At 41.2% G+C, this 16,422-nt stretch overlaps 2 protein-coding genes across 2 annotated transcripts in view; one reads left to right on the forward strand and one right to left on the reverse strand.

Annotated features, from left to right (window-relative positions):
* BICDL1 (BICD family like cargo adaptor 1) overlaps nt 1-13,865 on the forward strand; it is a 97,867-nt gene extending 84,002 nt beyond the window's left edge. The window contains exon 10 of the mRNA XM_033955992.1: nt 13,055-13,865. Within this exon, the coding sequence (XP_033811883.1) occupies nt 13,055-13,243 (189 nt within the window). The 3' untranslated portion in view covers nt 13,244-13,865. The remainder of the gene's footprint in view (nt 1-13,054) is intronic.
* A 553-nt stretch (nt 13,866-14,418) lies between these two features.
* The window catches only part of RAB35 (RAB35, member RAS oncogene family), a 38,908-nt gene continuing 36,904 nt past the window's right edge, over nt 14,419-16,422 (reverse strand). Inside the window, exon 6 of the mRNA XM_033955550.1 lies at nt 14,419-15,402. Within this exon, the coding sequence (XP_033811441.1) occupies nt 15,274-15,402 (129 nt within the window). The 3' untranslated portion in view covers nt 14,419-15,273. The remainder of the gene's footprint in view (nt 15,403-16,422) is intronic.

Raw genomic sequence — 16,422 nt, forward strand, 5'->3', positions numbered from 1 at the left:
GTCCTCTTCTTATAAACTCTTCACAGATGTCAAGGAGAGGTATCAAAAACTTTGATCAGTGTGAAAGTATTTTTGGATCAAATAAATTCAATCCATTGGCATCTAAAGCAGGGATGTAGCCATGGGATCCTGGGCCCCCCACACACATTTTGGCCTCGGGCCCCATCCAGAACTCCAGCACCCCCTTTTACTGGTAGGGATGCCAAGCCCTGCCAGCCAATTTACTACAGTACCTTTGCTCCCTACTGTTCCTTTCCTGCTTCAAGCATGCCGGGTCTTCTCCGACATACTCAAAGCCTTTGCGAGAAGTCCCTGCATGCTCAGAGCAGGAAAGAAGCAGCAGGGAGTGGTAACACTGTAGCAATTGGCTGGCAGGGCTCAGCAAACCCATTAGTAAAGGTACCGTTAGAGCGCATGCATGGGAGGGGAGAGAGGAATATGTTTCCACCCCTGTCCATACCTGGGCCCCCCCCCCCTAAATTGCAGGGCTGACTACACTACTGCTCTAAAGCACTGGTCTCTAATGTCTCCAGGAGCTGTATTGGACACTGGGGATGCCTCGACATCAAGAGTGTCTTGACAACTCTTTATATTGAACATTGATAGAGGCCATTGGGATCATGCATCCTCTGCTGAGGATAAAAAAGAAATTGTCTTTCTTGATGTTGGCACTGAAGAATGCAGATACGGGATGCTGTGTCTGGTGCGAATGTACTCCTTTCCTATTTGAAGTTCCTTTCTTTTGATATTGTTTATTTTGTCAAGCACTTTGCTGTGCTAGACAATTGAAGTGGTATAGGAAGTCAGGAATAAATAAATAAATTAGGCAGAGGCTAAGATGTACTGACGTCAGTCCCCTTAGAAGCATAGTACCAAGAACATCAAAGCAAAGTCTCCAGTGACATTGGAGAGGGCACACTAGACTCCAAGAAGCTGAAACAATGCAGTTGATACACCCTTAATATCTCAAAAGGACATGATCACACCATGTGAGTTCTAGTCTTTGTTGATGGCAGCCCTCTGGGCAGATTCAAGGAATGCATGGAGCTTTTCTTTACCAGGCAAGAAACTATGGCTTTGAGAGCATCATTACTAAGGCTTGAGACAAGATAGCTATTCTTAAAACCCATGCACTGCCTGTGGTGCATCAACACCAAGTCCTTGAAGAACATAGATGTTGGTGCACGCTATCCTGGTTTTGAGCTCTAGCCCTTCATGGAGAGAAGCTTCCTTGACACACTCAAGTTTGATGTCTCAAGCCTAAGATTGAGCAAGCTGTCAGTTGCTTGAGGCAGGCAGAGACTCAGATGTCTCCATCTGAGTAACTTTATGATTTGGTTTCTGAGCACTCCTGATTATCCAGAGTGGATCCAGAGGTCTTCTTGGAGGAAGAGTTCTCTGACCTATCTTCGGCTCCCTATCCACCACATGAAAGAAAAAAGAAATCTTCCCCAAAGGAGCTCTCTTTCTTTGACTTTGTACAAGAGATGGCCAAGGTTCATTCCATTTAATTTGGAAACTAAGGATGAACCTGGTGCAGAGATATTGGACAACCTGCAGTCTGATGATCCCCTCCCCCAAGCTGTAACAGTGGATGATCCCCTCCCCCTCCCCCCAAGCTGGCACATCTTCCTTTGGAGGGACTGGGGTATTCCATGCCACAAAGATAACCTTTTTGGTGAAGAGGTGCAAAAGGCTGCAAACCTCATCAAACAACACTCTCACACACTTAAGTCACTCTTCAGCTCAGCCTTCTTGTCCAGGAGATACTTTAGTGGAGGTCAACAGAAGCCCTACTACTTTCAAAGACATAGGTATCCTCCACTCTCTCACTCCTCCATGACAAGTCAGGATTCTTGCTCTCACCAGGGTACAAAAGGGTACAAAAATGCCAACCAGCTCCCCAGTCAAAACAAGGGACAAGCTTTTGATTGGCTCTAGAAGAGCATAACTTCAATTCTGTAACCATTCTGGATGATCTTCTGGTAGGAGAAAAGCTGAATTTTTCTCTAAGCAAGGTGGCCCCTTATAACCTTAGACTAATGAATGCTCAAAATTGTCCAGTTATGTTACCATCTGCAATTGGAAAGAACGCCTCCAAATTGCTCACTGAGACCATCAAAATTAAGCCCTCAGTATCAGGAATTGCTTACCAAGGAACTGTCTTCCCTCTTACAGACTAATGTAATCGAACCTGTTCCACCAGGGAAAAGAGGGATGGGATTTTATTCCAAGTATTTCCTGGTTACAAAGAAACAGAGATTTTCTTCCATCCTAGACCTGAGGGCCTTGAACAAAATGCCTTACTAAGCCAAAGTTCAGGATGGTTTCTTTAGGCAACCCTGATACCCTTGATTCAGAAAAGACATTGGTTATACTCACTGGATGTAAAAGATTTGTATACTCACATTCAGATACATCCAAGTCACAGGAAGCATCTCAGATTCCAAGTAGGGAAACACCACCTCCAGTATTGCATACTGACATTTGGCCTTGATGAACATCAAGAATATTCACAGACCAATAAATATTCATGTGGCAGCATACAGTGCTGAGCATCATTGGCTACATTAGACCAACTATTCAATGAATTCTATAAGCTACTCACTAGACTGGCTAGGTCACACACAACAGCGGCAGGCAGGAAGGAAGATACATGCGCAGTGCAACACTCCAAAAAGTTGTGGTGAACAAGCTGGTGTGCCCTCCTGTGTGAGCTCCATGGGATTACATAATTTAGATGTCAGAATATTTCTCCTTCTGACCTGAGAGAATACCTGCTACAGGTAAGTAACTTTGTTTTACCCTCTATGAATCTCAAAGGGAAGCAAAAACTGGGAGTTAATGATAAACTGAAAGAGGAAGGCAGACTGTGAGATGTATAATTCAGCTCTCAGAATGATAATAATATTTCTTACAATAAGAATAGATATCGAGTACTTTAGTGTTACTGAATTTCTTTTGAGATCAAACAGCACTTTTCTTGTATAATGATTTTCTGTTTCAAATCCATTGGGTTTCTTTGTTTTCATTTCTCTTTTTCTTATGGCTACAGTTTGCTTCCTCAGGGCTTTTTACTATCTGGCTCCTTTGGTTTCTGATCTAGTGGCCTTTCTTACTTCCTGTACCAACAGCTTTAGTTGTACAGGCCTCCTGCCTTTGAGGTGAGCAAATCCTTCATCTCACCTCCTTTCATTTGAACTAATTCACCATTTTCTATATCCATGAAGCATGTTACCTCTCAGTCCATGTTCAAGCAACCATCTAAAAATCATTTATTCCAGAAGTCGCTCTCTACAGTATTAGATGATGCAAGTTAGTTGTCCTGCTCTCATTGCTTCTTTTAAGATTTACAATCTCTCTTATTTTTTGACAGCTTCTGATTTAAGTTCTTCATCATTTGGTGTCTTCAGGGATGTTATGTTACCCGGTTTCAGGATGGAGATTTTGGGACAGTCCTGGATTTCTGATCACCCCATCCTGATGGATTATGGCATCTGCAGCACCGATTTCAATGGACATGATCAGGCCAGGATGGCCCCACCTATGGACAAGGTGCGGCCCTAGCCCACGCCGCTAGTGATAAAGAGTGCAAAAGCCCAGTCCAACCTACCTTCAAACTCTAGAGGGATAGAGGCCAGACTAGGATTTTGGCACCCTTTATCATTAATGCCCTGAGCCAGCACCTCACCAGTATGAGGAAGAGATACCGGATCACAGGGGTGGGGGAGAGGGGCACCAATGCAAAATGTTGTTTACGGTGCCACAGTCCTGGATCAGGAACTACAAATCCCATACTGCTTTATTATCTATGTTCAAAAACAGGACTGTCTCAAAATCTCCAGTTTGGAACTTGGTAATCTGACATCTCAGATTAAAGGGTAGGCATGTGCCTCAAGCCTGAAGAGTTCAGGGGGGGGCCTGGTCCGATGATGTCAGTGTTCCTACCTCCGGGTCCGACTCCAGACATCTAAGTACTACCTCGTCCCACCTTCTTCATTCCTCAGTGCAGTTGAACTTGCAGTCTTCAAAAGGCTATGGACAGCAATTCCTACACAATGGTCGTGGCTGTCCCGGTAGCCTTCCCTATGATACTGTCCATGGCCTTTTGAAAACTGTTGTGTTCAGCTGCACTGAATAATGAAGGAAGAAGGAGATGCTACTTTGACATCAGGAGCCAGGCCTAGAGGCACACTCTCACGGGAGGGGGAAGGGCTGTGGGGGCAGGAGCGGGGAGGGGACAGGACCATGGAGGAACAGGGCTAGGAGGCCCCATGTACTTGGGTGTCTAGAGCCCACTGAATAATTAATCCTGCCCTGCATCTCAATGCCCTGTATAACCAAATGGAGTGCCTTTTAGTACAACAGTATTATATTTGTATGTGCAAAGGATATCATAGTATTTGTGTGCTAGGGGTTGCTACTAGATAATGACATGGGGACAAATTTGTCCCTATAACCAAGGGATCTCTCTTTCGCCATCCTGCCCCCAATCCTGCAAGCTCTGTCCTCATCTGTACAAATCTCGAACACTTATGATTTTAAAGTGTTTGAGGCTTGTACAGATGACAGAGTTTGCAGGAATGGGGCAGGGGCAGGGGCAGTGACAAAGCTCACAGGGATGGGACGGGGAAAGAGAGATCCTGCAGAGTTGGGGACAAATTTCTCCCTGTGTCATTCTCTAGTTGCCACCTACTCCAGATTAGGCAGAACAAGATCCTGCAAGGAATAGGGTAATCTCAGGACTGGGTCAAATTTTCCCAACTGTATCCCTTAAGAAAAACTGAACTACAAGTCCTGTATTCTGAAATGTCCATACTGCAGGGTAGCAAAGGAAAGTAGGAAGTGTTTCTGTTTCCCAGTTATTGTTCCCACTCTCCCTGAAGGCTATTGGCTGGATTATCTGACCAAAGGGCTACAGAAGGAAGCAGGAAGCTGCTGTAACCAAGGGTGGAGGCACTTTGTGCCTGCAGCTACCAATAGGGAGGGGAAGAGCTACAGATAGACACTAAGGGTCTGATCTAAAAACAGCTCCCCAATTGTAGGTGGTGGTAGACATCTTACCGCCATCTAACGGACCAATCGGGATGTACTTTTTTTTTTAATTGATGGGATGAAAGATGCTTACAATGTAGGCATCGTTCACATGTGCACAGAGACTTCTAGGCACGCCTATAGATGCCTAAGGCCGGCGTAGGCATGATTTATGCCGGAAGTGACCTTAGACATCCATAGGGGTGCCTAGGTGTGAGTCAGATACCTTAAATGTAGGCCTGAAAAGGCATCTATAGAAGAAAATAGACCGGTGATTGAGCCGAAATAGGTGCCCATTTTGTATTCTATTAAGGAAAAATTGGAGATAAGAATAATACGTGACTTGAAGTTCACTAACTCTTCTGGCTGAAGTTAAAGCTGTGAGAAAAGCTATTTTCCAAATAAGGCAAGAAAGCGAAGCAGAACCGAATGGCTTAAACAGGTCCTGCATTAAGATATCTAAAACCAAATTCAGGTCACACGCTGGAGGTGTGACCCGCATGTGATGACTACCAGCATGTTAGTGGCAATAGATAGGGGTTGCCCACTTGGCATAACCAATGTTTATGTTTTACTAACATTTGATATACCACTTAAGCATATTAGAAATTTAAGTGGTTTTCAATAAAATGCTGTGCTTGAAGAGACAGTAAATGTAGAGGACTTAGGTGTATTTGAGTAGTTGAATGTTCTGGAATGGCAGAGGCTGCCGTGAATGAGATCTACTTGTGCCACCTCAGTTGCCTGTAATGCACCAGTTGCCACCGTGTATTATCTGTTGGAGTAGTGGTTGTTAATTTAGGTGCAAGAAAAATTAGTGTTTTGTAGTAGATAACACCATCTACTCTACCTGCTGATTTGGAGCTTTAGATATGCAGATAGTTGGCTCTCTACCTCTATTGCAAGGGTGCCCAAAAAGTCGATTGCAAAGGCAACGCGAGTCGATTGCAGAGCCCATCCCAGGCTCTGTGATAGACTCATGTTGCCTTCACGTTCTAACTGCTTCCTGACGCCGTAAAGAGGACACAGAAGCACCGGGCCAAGCAGCCTTCCCCACCAGGTGTCAATTCTGACATCAGAGAGGAAGTTCTGGGCCAGCCAATCGCTGGCCTGGAACTTCCTCTCTGATGCTAGAATTGACATCAGGTGGGGAAGGCTGCTTGGCCCGGTGCTTCTGGCCCTGCGTCTTCTTTATGGCGTTGGGAAGCAGGGAAAGAACTCGGTGGTGGTGGCCTGTTCTCCGATGGCGGCGGTGGCTTGTAGGAGGGCAGGGAGAAAGAAAGGGGGCAGGCAGGGAGACACAAAGAAAGAAGGGAAACAGAAAGGGGGCATGGAGAGAGAAAGACAGGCAGAAAGAAAGGGGGCATGGAGAGAGAAAGAAAAAGAAAGGAGGCATGGAGTGAGAAATACATACAGAAAGAAAGAAGGGGGCAGGGAGAAAGAAAGAAAGGAGAGGGGGCAGGGAGAGAGGAAGAAAAAGTTGGGGGAGGGAATGAGGTCTGGATGAGAGGAAGCATACAGGAGGCTGAAAGAAGGGAAGAAATATTGTACGCAGTCAGAAAAAGAAAGTGCAACCAGAGACTCATGAAATCACCAGACAACAAAGGTAGGAAAAATGATTTTATTTTAAAGTTAGTGATCAAAATGTGTCTGTTTTGAGAATTTATATCTGCTGTCTATATTTTGCACTATGGCCCCCATTTTACTTAACCGCGATAGCGTTTTTTAGCGCAGGGAGCCTATGAGCATCAAGAGCAGTGCAGGGCATTCAGCGCAGCTCCCTACACTAAAAAATGCTATCGCGGTTTAGCAAAAAGGGAGGGGGTATATTTGTCTGTTTTTGTATAGTTGTTGACCTCTTTGAAAAAACCCCAGAATATAATGATAATTAACATTTTCTCTGCATACAGTGTGATTTGTTTTTTAAAATTTTATTGTTGGTAGATCATTTTAAAAGTAGCTTACAAGCCCAAAAAGTGTGGGCACTCTGCTCTATTGCATGTTTTGGGCAGAGCAAGTGTTGGTTGCAAACTTACCAGGTGCAAACATAGTCATATAGCAGAGTATCTTGGAGATGAAGGGACAGTGCAACTAGGAAAATTAGGATAATGTAGCAGTAGACATGTATCCAGGAACCTGAATTGTTTTTGGAAGTCTTCACAGTACTGGGGGTTTTAAGCAGTTGTGAACAGTTCAGAAATCATAGAATCTATTTGGTACTGACTTTGTTATTAAATTGTGTTACTAGCTAATCACGCATAAGCTAGTTTGGTTGACTTTGTTCCATAAAGAATCCCTGAGGCCACTATAATTCTATCTTAGTAGTCCTCATCAAAGCTATGGTAGTAGGTACAGATACATAGTTGTAGCAAGAATTGTTTGAAGGGCTGTTTTCTTTCCTTTTTTTTTTTATCATTAGTACCATAGATGAATGTATGTTTCAAGTTTCATAATGAGCGCATTTGAATCGATTACTTATTTGGTGTCTGTTTAGTGTCATATGTTATGAAGACTTATTCTTGGAGGTAGCTCATGTTTGCTAGTTCAGCATGGATCATCTGCAATGATAGTGGGATGCGAAGGCAAGGATTGAGGACTATGTGCCTAGTTTACAGATGTCGTCAAAGGGAATAGAAAGTATATGAGATACTATAATCATCTTGCTCAAATGCAGTGGGTGTAGTAAAAAGAGATACCATTCCCAGCCTTCCGTACCTATGAGAGTGGATTGACTGGAATTGATGAATAAAGTAGATATTGAGAGGGCTTGTCTGGTCCAAGTAGCAAGCTAAAATTGAGATCTTTGGGAAGTACTTCAGATGAGTACAACAAAGAACTTGATCGTAGTAGAAAGTTGTACAAGGTGAAACTGAGACCTGCTTCTGATTGTATTGACTCCTCATACACATGTATGAGATATGAGGATGATACTTTCTAAGTGAGAGTTTGATAATGAGAAAGAAAGTGGTTCAAGAGGATACTCTATCCAATTGGAAAGTACTAAGACAAGGTCTTAAACCATTGGGGAAAAGCTGAGAGGCTTCTTGGAATGAATAAGGGCAATCATGCATATGGGAACTAGAAGATGGACAGACAATGGCTATTTGTCCAATGATGTATGGAAAGTTTTGATAGCACTGAGGGAATGTGACTGAAGTAGGAGGAGTTTGAAAAAAGGTGCAAAAGATAGTCCAGCACCAATAGTAGAAGGTAAGTAATTGGACTCAGTGAGTGATGGTCACACTGGAGTAAGGGAAAAGGAAAAAAACATTAGGACTTGTATACTGCTATTTCCTTTTTTTAAAAAAATATAACCTCACTCAAAGCAGTTTACACAACCTGTCTAATGTAGCTGGGGCAGTGGTGGATCAAGTGACTTGTTCAGGGTCACAAGGAGCAGCATGGGTTTTATAACATACTACCTGAGGATGCTGTGGATTAAACCACTACACTACTAGTTACTGAAAAGGAGAATGGAATAGCTTTAGAGAAGCTCTTGCTAATAATTTATTAGTATTGAAAATGCCAATCTTAATCTGCAGTAGATGCTTGTGCTAAGGGGTCCAGTAGACTAAGTCTGACCCTGGAAGAACTCTATTGATCTTATACATCATAATGGTGACAGACTAGAGCTTGTTATTCTTTAAACTTTCAAGGCAGATGTTAGTCAGGCTCTATCAGAATTGGTCGTGGAAAAAAGATAGCACCTGATTGCAGAAAAACTAGAAGATTTTCTCATTCTTTACATGCAACAGTGACCTGGGGTGATTTGCAGCATTTAATATTTGCACTGTTAGGATAATGAAAGCAGGATCTGTTTGCTAAAAGAAAGATTAGTAAGAAAAGTAACATGGTTATGTGCAGAAATTTGAAGCACTATTGGTAATTCCTGTACTGAATGAGACTGAAAATATATTTGGACGACCTAGATCATATATATATCTCAAGTGAAAAACAAGGCTACAGTATTCTGAAGATAAAAGGGTGAAGAAAAGTAAAAGACATGCTTTGCTTGAACATGTCCCCGATAACAAAAATCTTGCAAATATTGAAAAAGGAGCTAATGCCTTAGTCTCTCCAAGTTGCTTAATTTTGTTTTTATATCTGTTGTATGCCCAAAAAGCGACAGGATGACGCAGGGTACATGGAATGAGCCTGATGTAAAAAAGTGTAGCTTCTGTGATCCTGCAGAAGTCAATGCAGGGCTTGGTGTGTTTACCTTTCCTTGGAGACTGCTGCTGTATTGAATGCAAGAGAAAAACTGCAAGGCCGAACCCTGGCCCAGAGGACTCCTCTCGGTCTGTAGTTAGTTCTACTGCTGTGACATAGGAAAGAGCCTGAGACTTGGCCTATGGGAGCCTTCCCTGTCTGTGCTTAGAGTTTCATAGGAGGTTAAAGATGAAGTGAAAGCCCTGTACTGCAGCTGTGATGATCTGTTATTCAATTTAATTTAAAATTTGATGCAAGCGCTTATAATATTTCAAAGTGAATTACATATATCAAAAATAAGGGGTAACAAAAACTCAATTATACTGAAGGACAAATTCTAAAGACAAACACACAGAAACAAGAGGCGAAGGGGTAGAACTATAATAATTTTAGAGAAAGGTGACATTAAAGGGTAACTTGGTAGGTTTGGGAAGAAAGAACGTAGTAGATCATTTTAAAAAATAAAATAATGAAAAGGTATTCCAACGATAAGATTATTTGTATATGAAGGTTTTAATTTTCAAAGGCATCTTTATAAAGAAAGGTTTTCAAAGAACTCAAACTTGTCTAATATAGATTCTCCTCTAATATAGCCTGGGAGTGAGTTCCATAACTGTGGTGTGATGACAGAAAAGATCTTGCTACATCTGGTGCCTATGATCTTTAAGGAGGGTACAGAAAGGAGATTTTGATCAGTCGAACATAGGGATCTGTACGTGGTATCAACATTCTATCTAGGAAAGTAGGAAGGTTTGTCTGATGGATCTTGAATGATAGTGCAATTTTGTAGGTGATACAATGAGGGGTGTCTCCAACTGCTTCATCTATACACACTTAAAGATTCTGTGAACTGGTACTATCATAGCTTTGGGGTGGGGGGGGCATCAAACAGAATTTGTGTAATAACGTGGCCCTGGGCTCATCTTCAGTCTCTAACTCAACTGGGACATACTTAGCTATCTCCCTGATAAAATTAAAAAAATAAAAAGGAGTTCATCTGGGGAAGATCTCCTTTCACATAGAGGGAAGTATCTGAAGGAATATTAAAGGACCCTCCCTCAGATTCAAAAATACTCCTCAGAGTGGGTTTGAGTCTGCACGTGCCTTAATCTGCTGCCACACTAATTAGGTCCAGGGTAAAGGGCACTGAGGACCCGGTGATCTCTAACACCAAGGAAAATTACTCTCCATAGGGACTTGAAACCGCCATGGTCTCAGTAGGCATCAGATCTGACTCCCTTCAAGGAATTGGTATTGATGTATGTCTGGAAGGGTATGGACCTTGAGAATGAGTTTGGGTACCTAAGGAGCCAACTTCTGTGTCCTTAACACTGCAGCACCTTGCTGGACAGATGTCCTATCTCTCCCTGCATCATGGTCTGGATCAATTATTCGAAGGCCACCATCAAGCCACAATAAATAGTATTTTATTATGATTTTATGTTTAGTCTAGTTTTCCTTTACAAATTGTGGGTTACCAAAAAAATAAAATAAAGGCTGGGGTTCAGCCAGTATGGTCATATCAATGAAACTGATCAGGACTGAAATTGGTAACCTGGTCTTGGCTCAGACAACAGGCTGGCACACCCTTTCTAGTACTATGGGAATGAGCTGTCCTCAGGTTGGGGGTGCTTCAAAGGATATTGAAAACTTCAATGCTTAACTCTCTCAAAGGGATCAATGCTGATGCTTCTTGGCCTCCACCTGACACATGGCATAGGGGATATCACAGAGGACAAATCCTTCCTCAACATCAGGGTGGGAACGAAGGATGCCTAATCTCAATGACATGAGTGTCCCAAGGTGTCTGATGCAGCTCCCACAGCAATTGGAATTGATACCTGAGATTCTTCTGTTTATGGATATATGTATATATTGAACAAAATCTATCAATAGAGAAAAATCCTTCAGAAAAGCACTATCTGGTTCATTTACATGATACTTAAAATCTTGAAATATAACATCTTGTTTCCAATAGCCTAATTCTTATAAATCTCACTCCCCTCCCCCCCATTCCAGGGTCAAAAAAAATTATAAATTTAGTCTAAAATACAAAACCTAATTTCCCTAACAATTGTCCACCCTGGAATTTGGTCAAGAGATTACAAGCTTTTGGTATAGCAGGACAAGTGCTGAAATGGTTTACTTCACTTTCACAGGATCATCATTTTCAAGTAAAATTGGGTGCCACTAGTTCATCTTGGGTTAAAAATAGCTTGGGTATATATCACACGTATCTTCACTTTCTGCATTATTGGTTTTTTTATTTTTATCTATCTATCTATATATATCTATCACCATCTGTAAAATTCTGAGTTGTTTAGGTGTGCGCTATCGGCTCTATGCAGATGATATTCAGTTTTATTTTCAAGTTCATGAGTCGATTTCTGTACATTTTAATTTTTGATATTATGCCTTAATACTATTAACCTTTTCCTATCGTGTATCCCGGATGACGGGACATTCCAAAAATGATAGACAGTGGATAAACAGTCTGTATGGACTAATAAAGAGCCAGGAACACAAAATATTTGAATTTACAGACTTATGACTTATTTACATTATGTTTACAATAGCCGTAAATGGTAACGGTGAATAATACAAAATTTTGCTAAAATAATTACGATTGGAACCAGCGTTAACGTAAAATTTATTACGATAGGAAAAGGTTAATTCTTGGCTTTTAGCTAATAAATGGTTGAACCCATCGAAAACACAGGTATTGCTGCTTTCAGGTAGATTGAATTTTCAATTTCCTGCATTTTTTTCTTTTGAGAATACTGAGATCTCTATTTTAGGAACAATGAAATATCTTGGCGCATTTCTTAATTCTTCACTATCTGTGAAGCCATATGTTAAATCAGTTATGCAGAAAGTATTCTTGAAGATGAAGTTGTTGTAGCCTTTGAAGGAATTCTTGAGCCCAGTTAACTATATACCCACTTTTTGATTACTGTAGTTAGTTGGTTTATCATAAAAAGATCTGAGTCATACAGATAGCTCAAAATGCTACTGCTGGGTTAATTTCTTGGTGCCCTTTATACAGACATCATATACCAATTCTTCAACAATTACATTGGCTGTCTATTCATTGGCGTATCCGATTTAAGATTGCCCTGGGATAAAGCACTGTTACTTACCTGTAACAGGTGTTATCCAGGGACAGCAGAGATATTCTCACAACCCTCCTGCCTCCCCTAGTTGGGTTCTTAGCTTGTTTACCAAACTGATGGTCCCGCGAGCCAACGGGTAGGAAAGCAGTCTCGTATGTGCAGTACAGACGGTCTTGAGACTTCTAAGAAGTTAAAGTGATAGTACACTTTTGCACTGTCTGTATTGGGCTCCTTGGATGTCGTCACCCACTTGTGAGAATATCGGCCTGTTGTCCCTGGATAACACTTGTTACAGGTAAGTAACTGTGCTTTTTTTGTAAAGAAAATAAGTGTACTCTCAATTCAGAGGCATACTTAAGACAAATCTCTGGGCTCAGCCTTCACATTTGTTTGTCTTACCTTGCTTTTCCTCTGTACCAATATGCATAGCAAATGGGACAGTAAAAGGAATTTAATAAATGAGCACTATGCCTTCGATATGCTTTTATAAAAATAGATTATTTCATTTATACAACAAAGTTTTTAGATGGGGCAAGACTATCAGTACAGCAGGACTGCATGTAAGAAGAAAGGTTTACATGGCATTATCACTTCATATGCTTCTTGCATGAATCAAGACAACCCATCTCAATGTTTCCTAGGTTGAAAAAGGTTTGAAAACAATATGCTCACTTTTCATCAGTTCATTCTTTTTGTAGGATGACATGCACAGGGTTATTAACCAACTGCTGATGGACAAACACCAGAAGGAATGGAGCAAGCTGCTTATTCCTTCTCCAATGGCTATCAAGGCAGAATACCTGAGCTACTTCTACAATCCAGCTGGAACGTCAGGGTCCTACGCCCACTGTGCCAAAGGGGAGGCACATTTTCTCACTTTTCAATAATCAGATCTAAAATGGGCACACTGCTGTTTTAGAAATGCTAATTCCAAACAAATACGGATTGAATAAACAAAACAGGAGAAATTGTGCCAGAGAAGCTATAAGGGCCCACATCAGCTTTGCCCAAAGCTGTAGAATTTCACACATGGAGGAGGGAATGGTACATGAGTTAAAATTGACCGGATTGCCTGGTAAGAATAGCCCTTGGTGTAAGAGGTACACACCCACAGACAGCTTGAATTGGATCATGTTTACATAAAGGGGATACGGTATCCTCCTTAAAGCACTATAGACATTTATGCTACTTTATACAATGCATTTCTTTTGGTGGCTGTGAGACAATAAAAGTTTTAACAGCTCTTAATAAGTTCTGGGCAGGGGTGTGGTCATGATGGCAGGGCCTGGATCCATTGCTTGTTGTGGAATATATGCCAATATACTGGGTTAACAAACCGTATCCAACTACTGCCTCCTTGGGTATGGATTTGGTGCTGTCATGAGAAAGTTTGGCTCTGCACTTATTTAAAAAGTCTACCTTAATGTATGAGTCAGTAGAAGGAGCTGCTCACACTAATCTTCCTTTGACTGCATAGTGGAAGCATGTGCCTTCCATGCTGTCATCATACTGACATGTACAGTTATGTAGATATGCTGTATATAAATGTTTTTATACTTACATGCAAAGAAAAACACTATTTTAATAAAACTGTTCTATCAGTCACTTATGTAAACAGTCTCCTAGAAATAAATGAGGTTGATTTTTTTTATACTGTTTATCTCATTCCAAGCAGCAGCATCTTAAACCTCCAGTACTTGTAGAGCAATAAAACCACAAACAGAATTTTTTTTGAGACCAGTTTAGGACAGGGATGAAAGCAAAATACTATAAGAAAACAGAGAGGTAACTAGTTCAGCCAGTTTCCTCCAATGTCATCCTAGAGCTTATGGTACAGGCATTGTTTTTAAGAACATCTGCACTGGGGGACTTCACTCTATATCTGTAAGATCAAACCAAATGCAAGTTCACAACAGAAAGACTGAAAAGTATATAAACTGTTTAGAGGACCAAATCAAGAAGTAAAGCTTTAGAGTACAGGCTGAGCAGGTGCTGACCTTCAATTTAGAATCATTAAGTATGGACACAATTACCCGTAATCCACGACTAACCACTACAGATCCACAATTCACATTTTATTTCATTTTTCCTACTTATGGACAGGATAGTACAAAAACAGTTTTGGCAATTTTTCTCTTATTAGAAAAAATGTTCTCTAGTAAAGTTCAGATTCTGGTCTAAAATATGAATGCAATTAGCAGCCAATAAAAATCCAGACTGAAAAGATAATTTGCTAGTTTAAAAATGTTTGTATCCACATTAACTTCATTTCTGCCTAAGAGACAAGAAGGTGTTCCTTGGTTTGACATTTAAATATTCTGGCAAATTAAAGAACGCAGAAGAATGAATGGGAAAGCCAGGTCCAGCACCCAACCTGACACAAGCCGAGATGAACACCATTTCCTCCACTATTTCTCTCAAAAGATGAACTAGCATTCAGGATTGGCCAGTATTAAGATGGAAGATGAAGCAAAATAAGGGTAGTATTGGTTAAAGTATATAATATGTACAAACTTTCAAGTTAAATCAATCCATGTTGTCAGCGGCGAGCTGGTCTTTTCTGTTAGGTACTCTGGACTGAGTAAAAGAGAAGGTTAACAACAGTCCAATACTACTTTCTTGGCATGACACTGAACTACACACCAGTGTCTCAACAGAAATCCTGGAGAACCATCTCTTTTAAATAAACAGCACAAAGTGAGAAAATGCCCCCAAAAGCCCCTGGAAGCGAGACACTGCCCAGAGGCAAAATTTCCTTCTCACCACCAGATTCCCACTGGAGGAGTCGCAGTGTGAGAGCAGGGGCTCTGCAGTAGTCAAATTGCCGAAGTGAGCGCTCGGTACGAGAACAAAGTCTTTGCAGTAGTCAACAGTTGAAGGAAGCGCTCTGAGATCAGTCTCTGCAACACCTGGAGCATTAGCAGCATCCTTTCTTCCGTTTACTGTTTTTTGTCAGCTTCACCACATCATTTTGTTGCTGTTGTTGCTGCTTTGCTAAATTTTCTTTTTTAGCACGTAAGACTAGCTCAGTAATGCAGTTAAACATCTGAAAAAAAAAAAATCAAATACAATATAATTAATTTACCCTTATAATGTGTTAAAATACACCAATATGTACAGATAAACTCACCCCATGCACTTTATCCTTTTTACAACCCCATACTACTAGGGATTTTCAACCTCATCCTCTGGACATACCCAGTCCACAAACGTGTACTGAAACTCTCATATACACAGTTATTGTACCCAACTGAATGGGTATATCTTAAGAAATAGATTGAGAAATCGGGGCCTTACTAAGAAGTATGACCATTCTTATTGCGGATAAGAGACAGGAAAACATTTACTAAACCATTTAGCAATCTCCCGTCAGAAGTAAACTACCACATAACCATCCCAAATGACAGACATGCATACAATCCATCATCCCCAAAACTTTACCTTATTTTGTACAGGCTTTGTAGTAGTATAATTTTCAAATGCTATCTACAAGTGCATTGTCAGCACAGAACAAACCTATTTTCCTTAGCATCGCAACCACACTAGTCTGGACAAATGGTATTCTGTTCCCTTTCCTACCAGCAGATGGAGGCCAACAGCTGAAAATCCCAGTGACATTATAGGATAGGCTTGTGTTGTGCTGGAACCTTTCAGTATTTATCTACCTCCAGCACATGATAAGGATTTTTAGACTGGTGTTGGTCTTAAGTCTAGTGTCATGGTAGAGCTCAACGACTTTGCTCCTGACGCCGCCCCCCCGCCCCCCCGTCTATTAGTTGTGGACAGTCAAGTGTGACACTAAGGTTCTGAAATCCCCAGCCAGAACTTACAGGTGCTTGATAGGTGTTGGTCAGGTTCAGTATTAGAAATTAGGGAGGCTAACAAATTGGGTAACACAATAATAATGGGTGATTTCAACTACCCTGATACTAATGTAATATGAGGGCATGCTAGGGAGATAAAATTCCTTGATGAAATCAAGGACTGCTTTACGGAGCAGCTGGTTCAGGCAAAGGAATAACCTCCTGCATGAATTGGTGCAGGAGGTAATAGTACAGGGCCACTT

Source organism: Geotrypetes seraphini, chromosome 8 (assembly GCF_902459505.1).
Source record: "Geotrypetes seraphini chromosome 8, aGeoSer1.1, whole genome shotgun sequence".
In the NCBI taxonomy this organism is placed as follows: domain Eukaryota; kingdom Metazoa; phylum Chordata; class Amphibia; order Gymnophiona; family Dermophiidae; genus Geotrypetes; species Geotrypetes seraphini.